Raw genomic sequence first — 18814 nt, 5'->3', positions numbered from 1 at the left:
AAGTGAGGGGCCCACGCACCGCCAAAAAAAAAAAAGAAAAGATCAGAAGAGAGACAGCTAAATTACAAAAATAAAAATGTGTTAGTTTTATCTATGAACGCCCCCCCACAAATTACCTGATAACTACTACAGACATCTCAAAATCCAGATAAATAACAATATTTTTATTAACTGTTTGATACACCTGTTTTTCCCTACATTATTTTTTTTTATTTTTTTTTTTTGCAGTACGCGGGCCTCTCACTGTTGTGGCCTCTCCCGTTGCGGAGCACAGGCTCCGGACGCGCAGGCTCAGCGGCCATGGCTCACGGGCCCAGCCGCTCCGCGGCATGTGGGATCTTCCCGGACCAGGGCACGAACCCATGTCCCCTGCATCCGCAGGCGGACTCTCAACCACTGTGCCACCAGGGAAGCCCTTCCCTACATTATTTAGTTGAGTTCTCTTTGATTTCCTCAAAGACAAAATTATATGACAATAACTTTGTAATTTTTTTTCCATTAACCTCTAGCATAATTAATTAATACTAGTTTTTATTATTGATAATTGGCTTGCACTGTAACATGGTTGCAGGTTTGTGCCCAGAAACATAGGTATTCTGATAAATTCTATTTTTCATGGTAGCCAAAAAAAACATGGTGCATTTATAATTATATGTGCTGCACCATCTAGCATGTTCCTGAAAGGGGAAAGCTTCACATTTGACTAGGCATCAATAAGAAACTAATTCTTCACTGGCAATTTTTATATTTAGCTACTGAAAAAGTTTCCACAGACTAATTTGTGGTGCTGTACATGTCAACCTATGTTTCTCCTTTACTACCAAATACAGTGTCAGCACCCTAAAATGGGTTGGTGTTATGGTAAGACCTCTGACCCTGCCCTTCAGTGTTTCCACACCAGGCATATCGGCACTACACATGGGGGGAGGGTGCCTGGGAGCTGTTCATTCCTATGCTGGCGCAGCTGGCAATAACTTAACATGAATGTGACTGAGAACCACATAAATATATTCCACCGAAACCAAGCTGAACCAATCCCCAACTCATCTTCCCTTGAGCTGGATTTCAATAATGCTCCACCACCACTTGGAGGGGAAGTCGGAGTGAAAAAAGACAACAATCTTAACCAAATTCAGTTCAAGTATTTTACTTCGGCAAATTTTACAAAGGCATGTGAACACATTGCTGGTGTTCCTTCCAGGGCCTTGGAAGGGAGGGTCCTGAGCTTCTGCTTCATTAACTTCATGACAGACTCTCCTGTAATGGGTTCACATGCACTACACTTGCTAACCTCCATCTCTTTCTTTGCACTGACAAGGCATAGTTTTGCTCTCCCTCCCACTCTTCCTGTCTTTCAAATAACTGTCTCCTTATCATTCGTGTCTCAGCTCAGAGAAGCTTTTTCTGATCTCCTATGTGTATCATTCCCCTCACTCTGCCATGTTACCCTGTTCCTCTCTCTTTTTAGCTCTCATTTCTCTCTGAAGCTATTTTGTGTACTTATTTACTGTCTGGCTTCTCCAGTAAAATATGGGCTCCAAGAGAGCAGGAATTTTGCCCGGAATGCTTACAGCTACACCACCTGAACCTTGAATGAGCATCTGGCACTCATTCATTCAAATGACTTTTGAATGAATGAATGAACTATATGCTTAAAAGCGCATAAATTAGCTTAAGAATATAATTAGCTCAAGAATATCCTTTTACCATTTTAATCAAGTTACTCCAACTCTAGTCCCCCATTTCACTGTGCTGGCTGAAAGCCAATCTCGGGTCTGGTTAGGGCTCCTTCCTCCCTGGGGTTTGCAAAGGTGTTAGAATTCAACAGAGGAGCAGGTCATCAGTCATTGCCCTCACTGGTCACTGAACTGTCCATGGTCTTGGCCAGCAGTCAGGGCCTAACTGCAGCTTCTGTGACATGCATGTGGCTGAGGAAGGTTGACAGGGATTGGGGGAGCCCTGCTTTTGGTGTTTGGCCTCCCTCTGAAGACCCCGCAGCCCTTTCCCCCGAGGCCTTGCCATTCTTTCCCTGACAGCAGCATGGTGGTCTACCGACCACTAGTCCCTCCTAGTCAGAACTAAGCCCCTCCCTTGCTTTGCTCAAAGGCATTGCTCTGGGACATCTTGCAAAATCATTTCATGGTGTTTAGACCTTATGAAACTGAGAATCACGGTTACCACCTTCTGTTTCTGCTCAGAAAAATCCTTGAGTTAAGGAAATTGTAAGGGTCTGACTACTTTCTTGGAATAGAAAGAAAGTGGGAAATCTGAAGAACAAACAAAATTATCAAAATCTCAAAAGTGATCCTGTCACCTCTGTTTTATATATTCTTGTATATTGGAAAGGAAACTAACCGGCAGTTTGGCTGACTGTATGCTGTGGCTCTCTGTTATGGGCTAAATTTTATCCCCCCAAATTCATGCATTGGAGAATACACACCAGTATCTCAGAATGTGACTATATTTGGAGATAGGGGCTTTACAGGTAATTCGGCCTAATGAGGTCATTGGGGTGGTCTTCATCAAATGCTTGGCATCCTTATAAGAAGGGGAGGTTAAGATACAGACAGGTACAGAGAGAAGGCCATGTAAAGACACTTGGAGAAGACAGCCATCTACAAGTCAAGGGGACAGGCCTCAGAAGGCTCTGCTGACACCTTGATCTCAGACTTCCAGCCTCCAAAGTTGTGGGAAAATAAATTTCTGTTCTTGAAGCCATCGAGTCTGTGGTACTTTGTAATGGAGGCCTAGCAAACTGATATACTCCCTGATGCTGCAAGGTTGGGCAAGGCAGCCACTCTGGGGTCTGTGTAAAAGTAGAAGTTGTTAGTGTGCATTCTTTAGCTCTGCAAGCCTCCGTGATGGAACTTTAAATCACCAGCAGTAGCAACAGTGCTGGTTTCTCCCCAAACCACATTCAGCCTCAAAGCAAGAGCGGGCACGTAGATGCACGGGGAAAATGCTTTCAGCAGGGCCTGGGGGTGTCTTCTTTCACACGGCTCCTTATCGCCTTCACTGGAATGCCGCAGAGCCCAACACCACCTGCTCGCATGGCATCTCACTCATGTGCATTCCAGGAAACAACACAAATACTCGAGTGGCAGCAGGCCCTAGCAGGGTCAGCAGATGATGAATTAGTGATTCTCCAATAGTCAGAGTTGCATAACTGTTAAATATGAGTTCACAAATATTTATCCATCATATCGATTATCTGTATATTTATTTTTTAACACAGAACGAAGTTCTGATGTCTGTAACTAATTCCAACCAGCATGTTGCCTCTTGCTGTCTTTGTCTGGGATACTCATTTCTTCTCGTATACACAATCTTATGTCTAATTGTTGTCAGTCATTTTTTGCAGGGAGAAAAATAAGACAATAAAAAAAATGCATTGTTTCAAAGCTCCAAATTTTAACACTGATTTTGGAGGGTATAATTTAGTGATAGTTCCAAATTATGATTGTACCTATGGAAAAATGGTTTTGTTTGTTTAAAAATATAAAAGCTATCAGGAAAATCTCATCTTTGATAATTCATTGACATTACCTTATATTTTTCCTTAAATTATCTTTACTTTTTCTGATGTTTCAGATAATCCAGTACTATCTGAAATGCAAAAAAATGAAATATTTATTAGCAAAAACATAAAGTAGCAAAATGATATAGTCAGCAGACATCATGAGTCATAGCATTGTATTTCATTCCTTGACATTAGAGACAAATGCCCTCCAGTGTCTTGGAAAAATCTAAAACTATTTTTTCTAATATGTTGATTTAACTCCCTCTTCATTGTCCTAAAGTACACACACACAGGCACATACATACATACACACCACTTTTATAAAGTATGCTTTTTGAAAATGAAACTTTTAATATGTATTTATCCTACAAGGACTTTAATCCATGTGGTTTCATTTGGTGATTCATTCAAATTTAACTCACATAAATATATTAGCTAATGTTGCAAGAGGCCTGCTACATTTTTTTAAAGTCCTTTTAAAAAGCACCAAGTTTTGGTGTCCCAAAAGGAAAGAAAACTTAAGCTTGGTTTAAATACTGAAATCATGGTACACTTTTTTCAGTTTTGGTCATTCTAAATTTCACATAATTTTACAATAATGTTGTGAGATAATAAAAAATATATATTAGTCTTTGCTTCCAGTTCCTGACACAGAGCTCCTAAAACGCTTGTAATTTCCTGGGTGATAGGAGTGCCTTTGTTCTAATGAGGTGACTCTGGGTGAGCTCCCGGATGGCTCCTGAGTGAGGGCTGGTCACCAGAAAGACCAAGCCATGATTAGAAGCTTGGAATTCTCAGCCACACCTCACATTCTCTTGAGAAGGGAGAAGAGCTGAAAATGGAGTTAATGATTGATCATGTCTATGTGATGAACCCTCCATAAAATTCCAAAAGGATGGGGCTCGGAGAGCTTCTGGGTTGGTGAACACATAGAGGTGCTGGGAGAGTGGTGCCCTTGGACAGGCCGTGAGAGCGTCATACCCCTTCCCACACACCTTCTCTTCCCTCTGAATGTTCATCTGTATTCTTTATCATATCCTTTAATAAACTGGTAAATGTAAGTAAGCACTTTCCTGAGTTCTGTGAGCTGCTCTGGCAAATTAATCCACCTAAGGAGGGGAGTCTTTGGAACCTCTGATCTATAGTCAGTTGGTCAAAAGCACAAGTGATACCCTAGGATTGCAGCTGGTGTCTACAGGGTGTGTGAGTGGGGGTGGGAGGCAGTGTGGGACTGGGCCCTTATCTCCCGGTAGATAGTGTCAGGATTTAGTTGCATTCTTGGACACCCTGCTGGCATCCTGAGATTTGCTTGGTGGTGCTGTGGGGTGGTCCCCCTCCCCACAGACCCACATTGGAATTGTGATCAGGAACCAAAAGAAATGCTGCTTCTTTTTGCTGTGATGCTTTATTTTTCTCCAAAATTTAATATATTACTATGTTATTCATACTGAAGCGTAACATCTAGGTTTTTTAATAATTAGAAAGAGCCCATAGACATTAGCTCAAAATGGAAAGTAATGATATTTTTGAGTGAAAAACTGAATTAGAAAAATAAAAAAGAGGCACGAGCTAGGCATGGGTAGCCAATGTGAAATTATTGCAGAATAAGTAATTCCTAATGGAATATTTTTGCTTCATAATATGCCTTGACAGTTCACGTTAGGCTCAGAAATCTTAATGTGGTGTCAAAATTGGGAAAGATAGTATAAGTATTATTAGCTGAATGAAAAATGAAATGGGGCTTCCCTGGTGGCGCAGTGGTTGAGAGTCCGCCTGCCGATGTAGGGGACACGGGTTCGTGCCCCGGTCCGGGAAGATCCCCCATGCCGCGGAGCGGCTGGGCCCGTGAGCCATGGCTGCTGAGCCTGCGCGTCCGGAGCCTGTGCTCCGCAGCGGGAGAGGCCACAGCAGTGAGAGGCCCGCGTACCGCAAAAAAAAAAAAAAAAAAAAAAAAAAATGAAATGAATGAATGAATGAATGAATGGTAGTGTAAAACAGAGCATCTGATATAGTGTTAAATCATTTAAATGGCACAGAAGTAGAGCTAGTCTAAGAAGATCATTTTCAAAACCACTTAAGTCACAGTTTTTTCCCTTAAGAAAATATTTATTTTTCTCTCGACGTGATTCTTAAATCCCAAATAAAATAAAGAGCAGCCTTATGTGCTTTTTGACCAGGCCTCTGGTTCCATTTCTCTACTAGTGTCTAAGTTTCACCCCACTGGGTCTGGGATTTAATTGCATCCTCTTTGCAAGCTACTAAGTTACCCTGTTACTGTTTCATGGATGCTGAAAGCAGATGCGAGACTCTTGGGTAGAGACAAAGAGCTTTATTACTAGGGTGCAGCAAGCAGCATGAACATCAGCGTGTTTACACTGGTTACCCTTGCCTCAGACTCCACAGGGTTGACATGATATGACCCAGATGGATGTTACACACACAGTGGGTTTGCATAACAGCTATGGAACGCTAAAGTTAATGAGTCCATTGCTTTTATTTTGTTTTTGGCTAACAATCAGCTAACAAACTTGCTCCTTGTCCCAGGTTGAGAAATTACCACATTTCTCAATATTGCTTGATGCAAACACAACCCTGAGAAATAGCTCAGGAAAAGAAGCATTAGGATCTTGAATTCTGACACCCCTAGAAAGACATATAGGAGCCTAGACACCCATGGAGGACTCTCCCACTACCACCTTGTGGTGGTTTCATCCTTACACTGGCTTCCCCCACTGCTATCAATATCCATGGGGGGAGGATATTGCCCCTGACAGCTACCTGGAAAAGTCTTGAGCTTCCCTGTGGCTGGACCTTATACAAATTAATCACTGGAACCAGAGGAATGTCCTTGACTTAGGCCTAGGTTTGTACCCATTCCTGAACTAATCTCTGTGTTAAGGAGGAAAAATTACTCTGATTACTTAGATCATCCATGCTGCTGGGGTGGGAAGATCAATTTTACCTACTTAATAGCTACCAATGGGGTTTCCCTGGTGGCACAGTGGTTAAGAATCTGCCTGCCAATGCAAGGGAGACGGGTTCAAGCCCTGGTCCAGGAAGATCCCACATGCCGCGGAACAACTAAGCCCGTGCGCCACAACTACTGAGCCTGCGCTCTAGAGCCTGCGAGCCACAACTACTGAAGCCCGCGCGCCTAGATTTTTTTTAAAAAAAAAAAAAAAGCTACCAATGGGGAAGAGGCAAAATGTGAGGAGGCAACAATTACCTACCTCACATGGTCTCTATGTCGTATAATTCAAAACTTTTGCTCTATTTCAGGTTTTTCCAAGTCAAATGAAGTGGAGAGAAAGAAAACTCTTTGGCTCTCTTTTCTATGCCTTTACTCTGGGAAATCCTATCTATTTTTTCATTGTACTCATATTAATGGATCATCACTTAAGGGTCAAGAACTGTATTAGGGGCTTCCCTGGTGGCGCAGTGGTTGAGAGTCTGCCTGCCAATGCAGGGGACACGGGTTCGAGCCCTGGCCTGGGAAGATTCCACATGCCGCGGAGCAACTAGGCCCGTGAGCCACAACTATCAAGCCTGCGCGTCTGGAGCCTGTGCTCCGCAACAAGAGAGGCCACGATAGTGAGAGGCCCGCGCACCACGATGAAGAGTGGCCCCCGCTTGTCTCAACTAGAGAAAGCCCTTGCACAGAAACGAAGACCCAACACAGCCAAAAAATAAATAAATTAATTAATTAAAAAGAACTGTATTAGACTTGGGGATACAATTCTCAAAAAGTCAGAAATGACCCCTAAACTCACAGGCAAATAATCTAGTGAAGGATTCATTTTAAGAGACCATTAGGATGAGAGGGAAAAATACGGAGTGATGGTAGCACACAGAAGGAGCGCCTCACCTGGACATGAGTGGGAAGGTTAGGAAAAGCTTCCTGGAGAATATGATAACTAAATCCGAAGCCAGAAGGATGAGCAGGAATTATCAGGTGAACTGTGTGTGGGCGAGGACTAGATAGCTTGGAAGAATGCCTTTGCAGATGGAAAAACAAAGCAAGTTAGAGAAACTAAATGTAGTTCTGTTTGTCTGAATCATAAAATTCAAGGTGAGAGATGAGGTGGGAGAAGTGAAGAGTGGGAGGGAGAAAATGTTATCTATGTAAAGGAGCTTTGACTTTTCTGAGAAACCTTGAAGCCTTTCAACAGAGAGAAAACAAGGTAGATACTGCATTTCAGGCATTTTACACCAGCTATTAGAGTGAAAAGTGAATTGAGGGTAGAAACGAGGCTGGGACAGAGAGATTAGTTAGGAGACTGTTGCAATCCAGCACAGAGATAGAAGTAATCATACCAGTGAAAATGGGATGAAGGGGCAAATTTGCCATCTATTTAGAAGTTGGATCCATAGGTCTTAATAAGTAATTGGAAGCATGAGATGAGCATAAGGAAAAACATAAGGCCTGGAGATAGGATAGCAATAAGAACAGATTTTTTTTTTTTTTTTTTGGTTTAAAATGGCACATTAACATTTCTGCCCCAAAGGGGGAGGCACTTTTCCTTTTTTTAAATAATAAATTATTTTATTTCATTTTTGGCTGCGTTGGGTCTTTGTTGCTGGCACGGGCTCTCTCTAGTTTCGGTGAGCGGGGGCTACTCTTCATTGCAGTGCTAGGGCTTCTCACTGCAGTGGCTTCTCTTGTTTTGGACCACGGGCTCCAGGCGCGCGGGCTCCAGTAGTTGTGGTGCACAGGCCCAGCTGTTCCGTGGCACGTGGGATCCCTCTGAACCAGGGTTCGAACCCATGTCCCCTGCGTTGGCAGGTGGATTCCTAACCACTGCGCCACCAGGGAAGCCCTGAACAGATATTTTTAATTCAAACAGCAAAGCTTCAGATCCTGACTCTACACTTAGCATCCAAGCCTGAGTTAATTACCAGCAAAAGGGAGACACTGATAACGACCTAGCATGGCTGCTTTGAGGATAAATCTACAAAGAAATATTATAAAATACTATATGGCAAGTTCCTAACACAGAATAAATCTCTAATAAAGTATAGCAATATATCAGTTCCTGTTTCACTGTCTGAAAGAACTGGTTGGATGGAGAAGCTATTCATTGAGTGCAGCAGTCAGGAGTGTGCTGGCTGCAAGTAACAATAAACTAGACCTACAGCAGTTTAAAGAAGTATGGGTTATTTTTCTTGCACAATAAGAGAACTGGAGGTGGATAGCTATTGGCATTAATTAAGTCGGAAACTGGAGTCTTTGCTGTTATTCTTGGTTTTACCTCATGGCCACAATATGGCTGCCCCAGTTCTAGTCTCCAGTGTCACATTTACATTTAAGTCAGGGTTGAAGGGAACCATGCACAAGAGAAAGGTAATGGGTTAGTCCATTTTCCTGAGATGGGGAACATAGGAGGAGAAGACAGAAGTTTGGGAAGAAATAATGAACTTGATTTTGAATATATTGAGTTTTAGGTGTCTTGATATATTCACATAGAAAGAGGTATAGTGGGCAGTTAGATATACTGGCCTGGAGTTAACGAAAGATGTCTGGGATTGAAGGGGGAAGTTAAATTCTGTGGGGTGAATGAGGGAACACGTAGAAAGGGTCTACAGTGAGAAAAGGTGAGGTCCAGGACACAGCCCTGGCACAGAACACCAACATTTAATGGATGAGTAGAGGCCAAGAACTGCCAAAGGCAACAGTGGTTGGAGAGGCAGGAGCAGAGCCAAGAGCATGCTGTGTCCTGGAAGCCTAAGAGAGAAAACAATTAAGGAGGACGTGGTCAATAATATTAAGGGCTACACAAAAGCAAGAAGGTCATAAGTGACCTTGCTGAGAGCTTTTCCTTTTGTGGGGACAGAAGCTAGACTGGAGTGGGTGAGGAGTGGAAGGGACAGGAGAAAGCAGAACGAACAAATGTAAAAAGTTCTTTTCTTTTTCTTTTGTTCTCAGAGTTCATATTTTAGGATGTCACTTGTAAAATTCTTTTTTTCAAAGAAAGATTTTTGGTAAAGTCAATTCACCTCTCTGAAGAGAAGAAAACTTGGGATGAGAATCTGGTCTTCATGACCTTCAAAAGGTCTCTTCTGGAGCCACCAGTCTCTGATTACATGGTCTTTCTTACTCCAGTGATGAGGCACAAATAAAATCATGGACACATTTGGGTTCTGGGAGTAGGGCTGTGTAAATGTTCCTTATATGATGCTTCTTAGTACAGAAACAGGCAGAGTCTGGAAGTCACTGGTCTGATGCCACATGTAACACAAACTAACTTTCCCAGGCTCTTCTTTATTTAGTGTGTTTTTATGTGGATGAATGTCATGGAAAATAAAAGTATTATGGGAAAATAAAAATGTTCCATTTGTGCAATTTTGGGTAGGTCATATTCAGATTTAAAACATTAAACTATTTTGGGCCACATATAAAATCAACTTTTATATTGGACCACCCAGACTCAGAACACTAGATGAAAGACTAAAAATAAGAAACTTGTTGGTGACATCGTATTCAGTTGGCTGACTATTCAGGTTTAAGAAGTTTCCTTCCTGTTGAAGAAGGAAGAAAATGAAACACTTATTTAAATTTAAAATACTCCAAACCAGGCAATAGATGTAGTTATAAGAATGTATCTTCCAGGGGGAAATAGTCTCTCCCTCTCTCTTTCTATCTGTCTCTCTTCTCCTTCTTCTGAACTATCTAAGCGCCAGTTCAGAAAAGCACTTTTCAGAGTACAAGGTTTTTGTCTTTTAAAAATAAATGTTTTGCTTTCTTTTATTTCCTGCAGATTAGTTCTGCAGGCTACAGACAGCAAAAGCTAAGAAAAATAATAATTTAACCCACTTAAACTTCTTTTTGTCTGTTTCAATCATCAATGTGGTAATTCTCAAAACATTTGAGAGAATCTAATCCTCTAGTAGTTCACTTCTCAGAGCTCATGTTTTAGGATGTCACTTGCGGCTTGGAGATTAAAACCTTCATCTGTCCTCTACTATATATAGAATTATTCAATGAAAGTTTTCCTATTATCCTTTCTTTTAAGGGTTGGGTTCTCTCGTTAGAGCTAGAGAACTTTTGTTCCCCTCCCCGCCCCGCGTCTTGCCCCAAATGGGGGACATTCTCCTCTGTGTGAGGCTCTTTCCGTTCCTGAAGGTGGGCTGAGCAAAGGAGCGTGACGCAAGAGTGGGCTGTGTGCTTGATGCCTCTAGCGCCTCTGCCGCCTTGTGAAGGATCCCATTAGCAGCGCAAATTCGAAGCGGCGGCCGGGGCAGCAGCGGCTGCTGCGGCGGAGGCTCTGCGCGCCCCAGTCCTGCCTCCCTAGCGGGAGCCCGAAGCTCACGGCATAGCCTCAACCGCACCCAGGCTTCGTCTGTCTTTTCAAGCTCTTCATGTTACCCAGCTAAAAGAAGAAAATGGGCACCGGGGATTTTATCTGCATTTCCATGACCGGAGGGGCGCCCTGGGGGTTCAGATTGCAAGGTGGCAAGGAGCAGCAGCAGCCCTTACAAGTTGCTAAGGTAGGACCATCGAGGATGGGTTATCACGGTTCTGGGCTGGGAAGGAAAGAATGAAAGCAACCTGTTGATGGTTTTTCAAGTTCTGATCCAGTAGTCTCTATATTAGTTTGATTTTGATGCTGACATTGAATCTTTCTAGGGTGTGGGTTTTTTTGTTTTGTTTTTTGTTTTTACCAAAGAAACTTTGGAGAGTAACATATAGCACATATGTAATTAGTCAGCCATTAATGGGGAAGAAAGCGTGCCATATTTTATTAGCTGAACAAAAGCCTACGTGATTAGCTTCTTCTCCGGCATCCAGCAAGACACTTGGGGACGTTTCTTCTAGGCAATATTAGAATCTGCAGTTGTTATTGTTTCATGTCACTTTCCTTGGCTCTGGCTGAGGAGAAGTGCTCAGCTCAGCATAACCAATTGGCTTGGCTATTTTGGGGCCTCATAAAGTATTGGTAATGACATTTATTATACAGCATTTATGAGAAGCCCAATTTGGGGCAATAATTTTTAAAAAATATGATGAAGATGCCATAAAATCTATTTGAAAGAATACTCTTTTAAGGATTTGGCTAATAAATGCAAAAATCCAAGTACTCTGTTCTATCATGTGCATTCGTCTGGTTAGGTTCTCAAAATAAAATTCAAAGACACTGGAAATATATTTTAAGTACTTAGAGGTAACTTTGAAATGCATCTAATAGTGATTTTAAATATTTTAGATGTTTGTGTTTCCATTAGATTGCTTTTTTTTCTTAGCTCAATATGCTTACCAGTTTGCTTGAGGGGATCTGACATTGTCTAATTGTGATTCAGCTAAAACAAATTTTTAAATACATGAAAATAAGCAGACTTTCACCTGATTGCAATACTAAATTGAAGTACTATAGGAAAGAACATGTTTGATTAATTTCCTGTTTTATACTTATATTAAAAATGTATCTAGATCCTTATGAAATATATGGACCACTGGCCTTTGTAGTTATTCTTCTTTCCCTTTGGCTTTTTTTTTTTTCCTTAATGTTCACTGTGAAAAAAGGAGTTTCTTTGAAATTTTCTGCACCCAGGCTTCCATAGGAAAATCCTTTCATAATGCGATGGTGGAATCCTGCCACCTAGTGAAAAATTCAAACATCAGGAATGAAGCATGAAACGGGAGAAAGCAGAAATTTTTAGAACTGAAAAGTTCCTCAGAGATTCCCACTTCAACTCGCTAATTTTAGATGAGGAAAGAACCCTGAGAGGTTAAGTAACTTGCCTCTGGTTTTTGGTCTTCGGCTTGGAACTGGCAGAGTGATTAAAGAGTACAGAAATGTGGTTGGTTTCACTGTGTTTCTTTAGGAGTCAATTGCAGCCAACATCAGACAAAATATTAATGTCTAATTCAGCGTATACAGAATTCATGAGACTGAAGTGGATTTGTCCCGGGTCTAGAATAGCCGTCGGCTGGCTCCTATTACTGAGATTTGGGTCCTAATTCCAGCTCTGATCTAACTTGCAGCCGGGCCTGAGACAGATCACCCTTCCTAATTCATCTGATGTGTGTGTCTTTGGGTGTGTGTGCAGAGGGAGAGAGAGACAAAGATTTTGAGTGGGGTGGGAAAAGGAGAGAAGTATGGTGGAAACTGGACTGAGGTTCTATGTTGCTCGAGTTTTCTACAGCCCTATTAGTGTACAGTTTTAGAATCATTTGCCTACCAGTTAAAATGTGGGGACAGGAGTGGCTAGAAGCTGTAGTTCCTGGTGGCTCTTTCATAGCCAGACCTACAGAATAGAATGGGTTCTCCCGACTTCTTGATGTGATTATTTCAAAGTGGAACCACTGTGTGATTTTTTGAAGAACTGAAGCAAATTGCTAGTGAAGGGTGTTTTGGAGGTGCTCCTCTGCTGATAGCATCTCTATTACCAGGATTCAAAGAGGCTATTAGTCTGTATGAGGATCAAGAAGTTTAGTCCTGCTCTCCCCCTATCTCTCCTAAAATACCCAGGAAATATATTTTTGGTTTTAAAAAGATCATTATATTAAAGCATCAGGATGTTTGCTTTAATTTTTTAGTTTGTGTTGTTATAAAGTTACTGATTTTAAAATATTATGAAAGCACCTGGATGTTTGCCTTAATTATAGTGTGTGTGTGTGTGTGTGTGTGTGTGTGTGTGTGTATGTGTGTGTGTGTAAAAGAGAGAGAGGGATAGAGAGAGAGAGAGAGAGACAATAATCTATTGTTTTTTCCCCACACATAAAAGTGACCAGAGAGCCTTCTAAAGAAGGTATAATTTCTAAATTTCTTTGGCAATGCCCACTTTTCTTGGTCTGGTTTTATATTTAATTAAAACTTATTATATTTAATTTCTTATTACTAGCATTATTTGTTTCCAAAAACCCTTGGAACAAAGTGCTTGCCAATTTCTACGTTATCAAGGCCACGGCCTCACTGGAATCACTGTTTTTCACTCAAAACATTAAGTCAACTCAATTCTATTAAAGGTCTCTCATTGAGATCAAGGTGAAGTGTATGTTGCTTGGCATAGATTTTCTTCTTTTCCAAGGACTGGTTAAAACTTATTAGAGCCAAGTTACCTCCAAGTAGGAGGATGAATAGAAAAGAGACAGAAAGGCTGAGTAGGGGATGGTTGCTGGCAAACAAAATGCCCACAGTTTTGAAGAACATGCAAAAGGATAGTTTGGAAACTGAAGAGGTTATTTTCAAAAAAAAGAAATTTTCACACAGTGCTTAAATCATGCCCCTTAAAATGGGTATGCTACAAAGCTGCTCTTTAGATAACAACAAATTTTTGGCTCATTGTAAATATCTAGTGTTTAGATTTTCAATAATTCTATATAGAATGAAAATCTAGCAAGCTGAAATAGCAAAGGAAAAACTAGCCTAATATTTTTAGAAAAAGAAAAAAAAGTAATTCTAATATTATTAAGAATGATCAGAATTTAATAGCTTTATAATTCCCAGTAAATATCCTTCTAGTGACATGTTTAGTCATTTTTGAAAGATATTCAAATGTTTTTAGTATTTGGCTCGCTGGCTGAACTGTAGGTGAACCCCAACTTTTAAAGATCACTAACAGAAATATTAATAATAAAAATTTTCATTGACATTGAAGCTCAAGGCCATAAAATTCTGCTTTGTTTTCAAGATAAATTGAATTTCTAAAAGGCCCTAAATAATCAATAACATTGCCCTGGTTTTTAAATGTTTATATATCTTTTAGTTTCTGTTCTAAATATATGTGGTGAGAAGCAAACATTTCTAATACAGAGTCATAAAACAGTACTCTTGCAAGGTATATTTCCAAGACATCATCCACAGAAACAAATTTATTCAGACATAATTACAACATAAAACCCCATTGTGTCTGTGCAGATGTCCTTATGAAAAGTATGTTAGCACTTTTATTTTACAAAACTCTCTTATTTGGAACATCTACTTACATGGCTATGTCCCTGGACATACTCTTGGAAAATCACTTTGGAAAATCTCCACATAAAGAAATGGGGAGAAATTTTTGTTTTGCAAACAAATCTTATGAATGATTCAGAAATAACTCACATTTTGAGAATCAGGAACAAAAAATGTTTAGACTGTTTATTCTTTACATGTTTTAATGGTTAGAAATGGGGAACTTCCCTGGTGGTGCAGTGGTTAAGAATCCGCCTGCCAATGCAGGGTTCACGGGTTCGAGCCCTGGTCCGGGAAGATCCCACATGCCGCGGAGTAACTAAGCCCGTCGCGCCACAACTACTGAGCCTGCGCTCTAGAGCCCGTGAGCCACAACTACTTTAGCCCGCGTTCCTAGAGCCCGTGCTCGGCAACAAGATAAGCCACCACAATGAGAAGTCCAGGCACTGCAGCGAAGAGTAGCCCCCCAGCCACAACTAGAGAAAGCCCGCACACAGCAACGAAGACTGAATGCAGCCAAAAATAAATAAATAAATTTATTTAAAATAAAGAAATGGAAGCTTTCTTCAAAAGTATAGACCACTATGGTACTTATTAAAATGAATTTTAATCCAGTTTCAAATAACTTTATTAAAATTTAGATGACAAATTACAATCATCCATTTTATGAGGCAAGGTGGACTTAATGATTCTCATCTATTATTGTATATCCTCTCTTTAAACGTTTGAATAAAAGTATTTAGGCAAAGCACATTCAAATACATAATTCATATCCCTTAGTGACATCAGTGAGGTATCTAAAATGTTTCAGATAGAATAATTCAAGAAACATAGCTATTTTTAAAGGGAAAAATAGGAAAGATTGTGATGTTTAAATATGTATATTTCAGGATAAATGCTCCTTACTACAAATGGAAACCTAGGAACATCTTTATTAGTAAATATGACTGATCACTTAATATTTATTGATTTTTTTGAGCACTTTTTAGAAATTCTAAAAATAGCTATGCTTACAGAAATCCGTGCACACTAGCTAAATCTATTAAGCAGACGTTACATAAAATTTTTATTTTAGAATTGCATGTTTTAAGACAGATCACTTGTTGAAGGACAATGAGATAAAATAATGACTATGACTATGCACGAACCTTGCCATTATCTAGACATAGTCCATATGTAGCTCGCATTTATCAGGCCCTTGTCACATGCCAGGAAATGTTCCAGGTGCATCTCTGGTAGGATGTCTTCTTTGTCAGTGCAGTTGCTGGCCTGCCTAGTGCCTATGTGAACAGTGGGATGGGGGTAGGGAGAGGAAGGTGGGGGGAATAAAACTGGAGAAAGATGCAGGAGGGAAAAGGAGAGAGAAACAGAGAGAGAATGAATAGGAACCTGTCCATTTAGTAAGGCAAGGATCCTTGCATTTCCCATGGATGAATGAATATCACAGAAAGTCATTGGCAGGACTTGAGCCATCTTGCTTGGCCTACCCAGAAAGGCCAAGCTCTTAGCCAGGGGCTGGCAGGAACAAGCTGGCATTGGGGGCTTGGAAGGGCTAGAGAAGTGCTGGACAGGAGCCCTATTTCCTGTGTTAGGGAACTATGCAGGGCAAAGCCCTCCAGGGCTCCTAGAAGGAACCACACAAGTGTCCCCGCATTTGGACACCGGCTGCAGAGAGGACAGTGATGGCCACTCAACATTAACCAGAGAAGCACAAAAACCAAGAAAGAGAGAAATGCCGCCTCATTCAGTTATGAATAAATAGATCTACCTTCCCCCTCCTTCTCCAGCCTTCCCTCCTGCCTTCAACCTGGGAGGAGTGGGTGGGAGGCTGGTAAAGGGCAGACAGCACTTTCCTCCTCTTGCCAAGCCCTGGAGCCACAAGCCAGCCACCGTGCTTAGGGAGAATTAGAGTTAGGTGTTAGATCAAAGCTGTAATCGGACTAGACCGTTTTAATAACCAAAAGCCACCAGAAATGCATGGGATCTGACCAAAGTATTATTAAGGGAGGGATTTGGTTTTATAATAGTAGTCAAAAGCAGTTACTAAAAGAAATAAAATAGTTTCACATTTATAACAGAATGATAGGCACTCCTCAAAAACATTAGTTCCATCATACAGGTTCATATTATCAATCACACATACTTGATGTGTGTTAGATTGAAAACTTATCACCAACTCATATGACTTCCATTGACCATGTTGAAGCTATTGTTTCCAGGTAGAATGCATGAAAATCTGACTTTGAGCTTAATGAACTGTAAACTACTTCTTTTTCCTTTTCTTCTTCTTTTGTTGAATGTGAATCAGTACTTTGTAACCTGGGATGCATTTCGTTATTAGGCAGATGCATACCTTTGGTTAAGTCTAAAGAGGTGTTTCTTGAACACCTATTTCTTGAACACCTATTAGAGGCTAGAACTCTCAAGTTAGAAGTACTCTGAACTTTTATTGGGTATTAAACTTTTATTGGGTATAAAGGTGATTGGTTTTTTTTTAAATAAATTCATACTGCAAATTCCAAAAGTCAGTATGTAATATCATTGGGACATACACATTATACCTAACTGGATAACATTTGCATATTTTTCATGGTAATGGTTTTTAAAGACAGGTCAGCTTCCAAAATAATTTAGCTCCCTCTGTTAGTTAATGTATTGAGGAATATAAGCTAATTTATATATTTGGCTACAAATACTTCATTTGTTTATCCTACAATCGTCTTAGTGTGTTAACATATATTATCTCCTTTGATACTGGTGGGGTAGACAAAGTTTTATTATTCTCAGTTTATAGATGAAAAAAACTGATTCTGAAAAAAATTATTTGAAAAAAATCTTATATAAAAGAGCCTTAAGTCAAATATAATTCTTTCCCTCTAGCAGGGGCATCATATCACTCTCTGCATCATCCTGGATAAGAGAACAGGATATCATTTAGTAATGCTGAACATTGCAGTGACTTCGATACAGAATTGTATCAGAATGTCACCAATCTAAGATTTGATCTTTAAAAGCATTTGTAATGATTTCTTCTTTTAATGGGCCTGAGGGCCCGTTAGGGGTTTTTATAATCTTCCTGTAAGGATTACAGGAAACGCATCTCTGAGCTAACGTGCAATGAGAGACAAGACTGGAAAGGGAACTGGTTTGCTTGTAAATAAACCTGAAAAATAGATGGACTCTAAAATGTTTATTGTGTCTGTTCTAACAGATTCATGATGAAACCAAATGCCATGAGGTTTTTGTAAAAGGAAATGGAGAATTCCTGCATCAGCTTCATTAAATAATCTGAAAGAGTAAACAACTTCATGAAGTTAAAAGCTCATCTGAGAAACAGATATAACATTCGCTCTTTGGGGAATATTTCATTGTTTGACCACCTCAGTGATAACATATTTACAGTATTGAATTATCTTAGGCACTTAATTTTTCTGAATTATTTACCATTCTTTTCTTATTATTAAAAAGCAGAAATGGCCACATTCTCAACAAACTGTATCTTCAAAGTCTTTGTGAAATCCATTGGCATGTGGCAGATCATCAGCGATAGTAGATATAGTTTTGTGTTATGACGGTCTGGATGTAGTTTTCCTTAACTTGTGTATAAATCTGGTGTGTTTCAGATAAAGTACTAAAAAATGTGGTGGATTTACTCTTTGAAACATTATAAATGAAAGATTGTGTCACTTGATTATGTAACAAATAGTTTTCCTATCCACTGGTTTTTGGTTTTTTATAATCTTACTCACCCAAGACTAGCTTTTCCACTTTTCTTTGGAAGCAGTGTGAAACAAAAGTTTTCTGAAACAAAAGTATCAGAAACTTTTGTTTCTGATAAAACAATGTAGTGGATGACTTTTCCTGAACATAACTATGTGTTTGTGTTCTATCTGATCCTACTTAGGCAATACTCCTTCCTTTATCAAAACTTACCTGGCTTGAATTTCACCGTTTTAGGACACAGATTATTTTTTCCAGAAGAAATCTATAATAATGTTCAGAGTATCATTTCCCTCCCAACATCTTAGTGCCTTCTGGAGATAATTTTAAGAAACTCATATTAATGTTTACTGGGTACTGGACAATTCTTTGATCACCTTTTAAATATAATGGAGAATCCTGTGAGGTTACCCCCATTTAAGATCCCCATTACAGAGGCAGAAAGTGGTTAAGTGACTTCTTTGGGTCACACAGGTAGGTAGGGGCAGACCTGGGGTTCGCCCAGTTTGACTCTGGGGTTTGTCTTCTAAGCTCCTACACACATTTTGGGGTTCAGTGTAGTTTGAACAGCCAGTTAAGAAGGGAAGAAAGACCTCAACAGACCATGGTGGAAAGATTTTTGTGGTCCCATAAACTACACCTACTTCTTCTGTTCTGACTTTAAGTATATTTTCACTAATTT

General features: G+C 40.1%; 2 protein-coding genes across 5 annotated transcripts in view; one reads left to right on the top strand and one right to left on the bottom strand.

Annotated features, from left to right (window-relative positions):
• Positions 1-3528: 3528 nt before the first annotated feature.
• LOC112399506 (uncharacterized) overlaps positions 3529-18814 on the bottom strand; it is a 130752-nt gene continuing 115466 nt past the window's right edge. Inside the window, exons 9-10 of one of the 2 annotated variants that reach the window (XM_024744712.1) lie at positions 15561-15743; positions 3529-3606 (exon numbers count right to left, since the gene is read on the bottom strand). The gene's annotated coding sequence lies outside the window, so the exon portion shown is untranslated. Of the gene's footprint in view, positions 3607-15032; positions 15744-18814 lie in introns of those variants that run through there. The other variant, XM_024744711.1, reaches the window with a different exon arrangement.
• SYNPO2 (synaptopodin 2) overlaps positions 10740-18814 on the top strand; it is a 170489-nt gene continuing 162414 nt past the window's right edge. For 2 of the 3 annotated variants that reach the window (XM_024744709.1, XM_024744710.1), the window contains exon 1: positions 10901-11005. In XM_024744709.1, coding sequence (XP_024600477.1) covers positions 10901-11005 — 105 coding nt within the window. Of the gene's footprint in view, positions 11006-18814 lie in introns of all 3 variants that reach the window. The other variant, XM_024744708.1, reaches the window with a different exon arrangement.

The sequence above is a fragment of the Neophocaena asiaeorientalis genome, unplaced genomic scaffold, assembly GCF_003031525.2.
Source record: "Neophocaena asiaeorientalis asiaeorientalis breed wild unplaced genomic scaffold, Neophocaena_asiaeorientalis_V1.1 scaffold309, whole genome shotgun sequence".
Lineage (NCBI taxonomy): Eukaryota > Metazoa > Chordata > Mammalia > Artiodactyla > Phocoenidae > Neophocaena > Neophocaena asiaeorientalis.
This window is presented reverse-complemented; position numbering and strand designations above follow the sequence as displayed.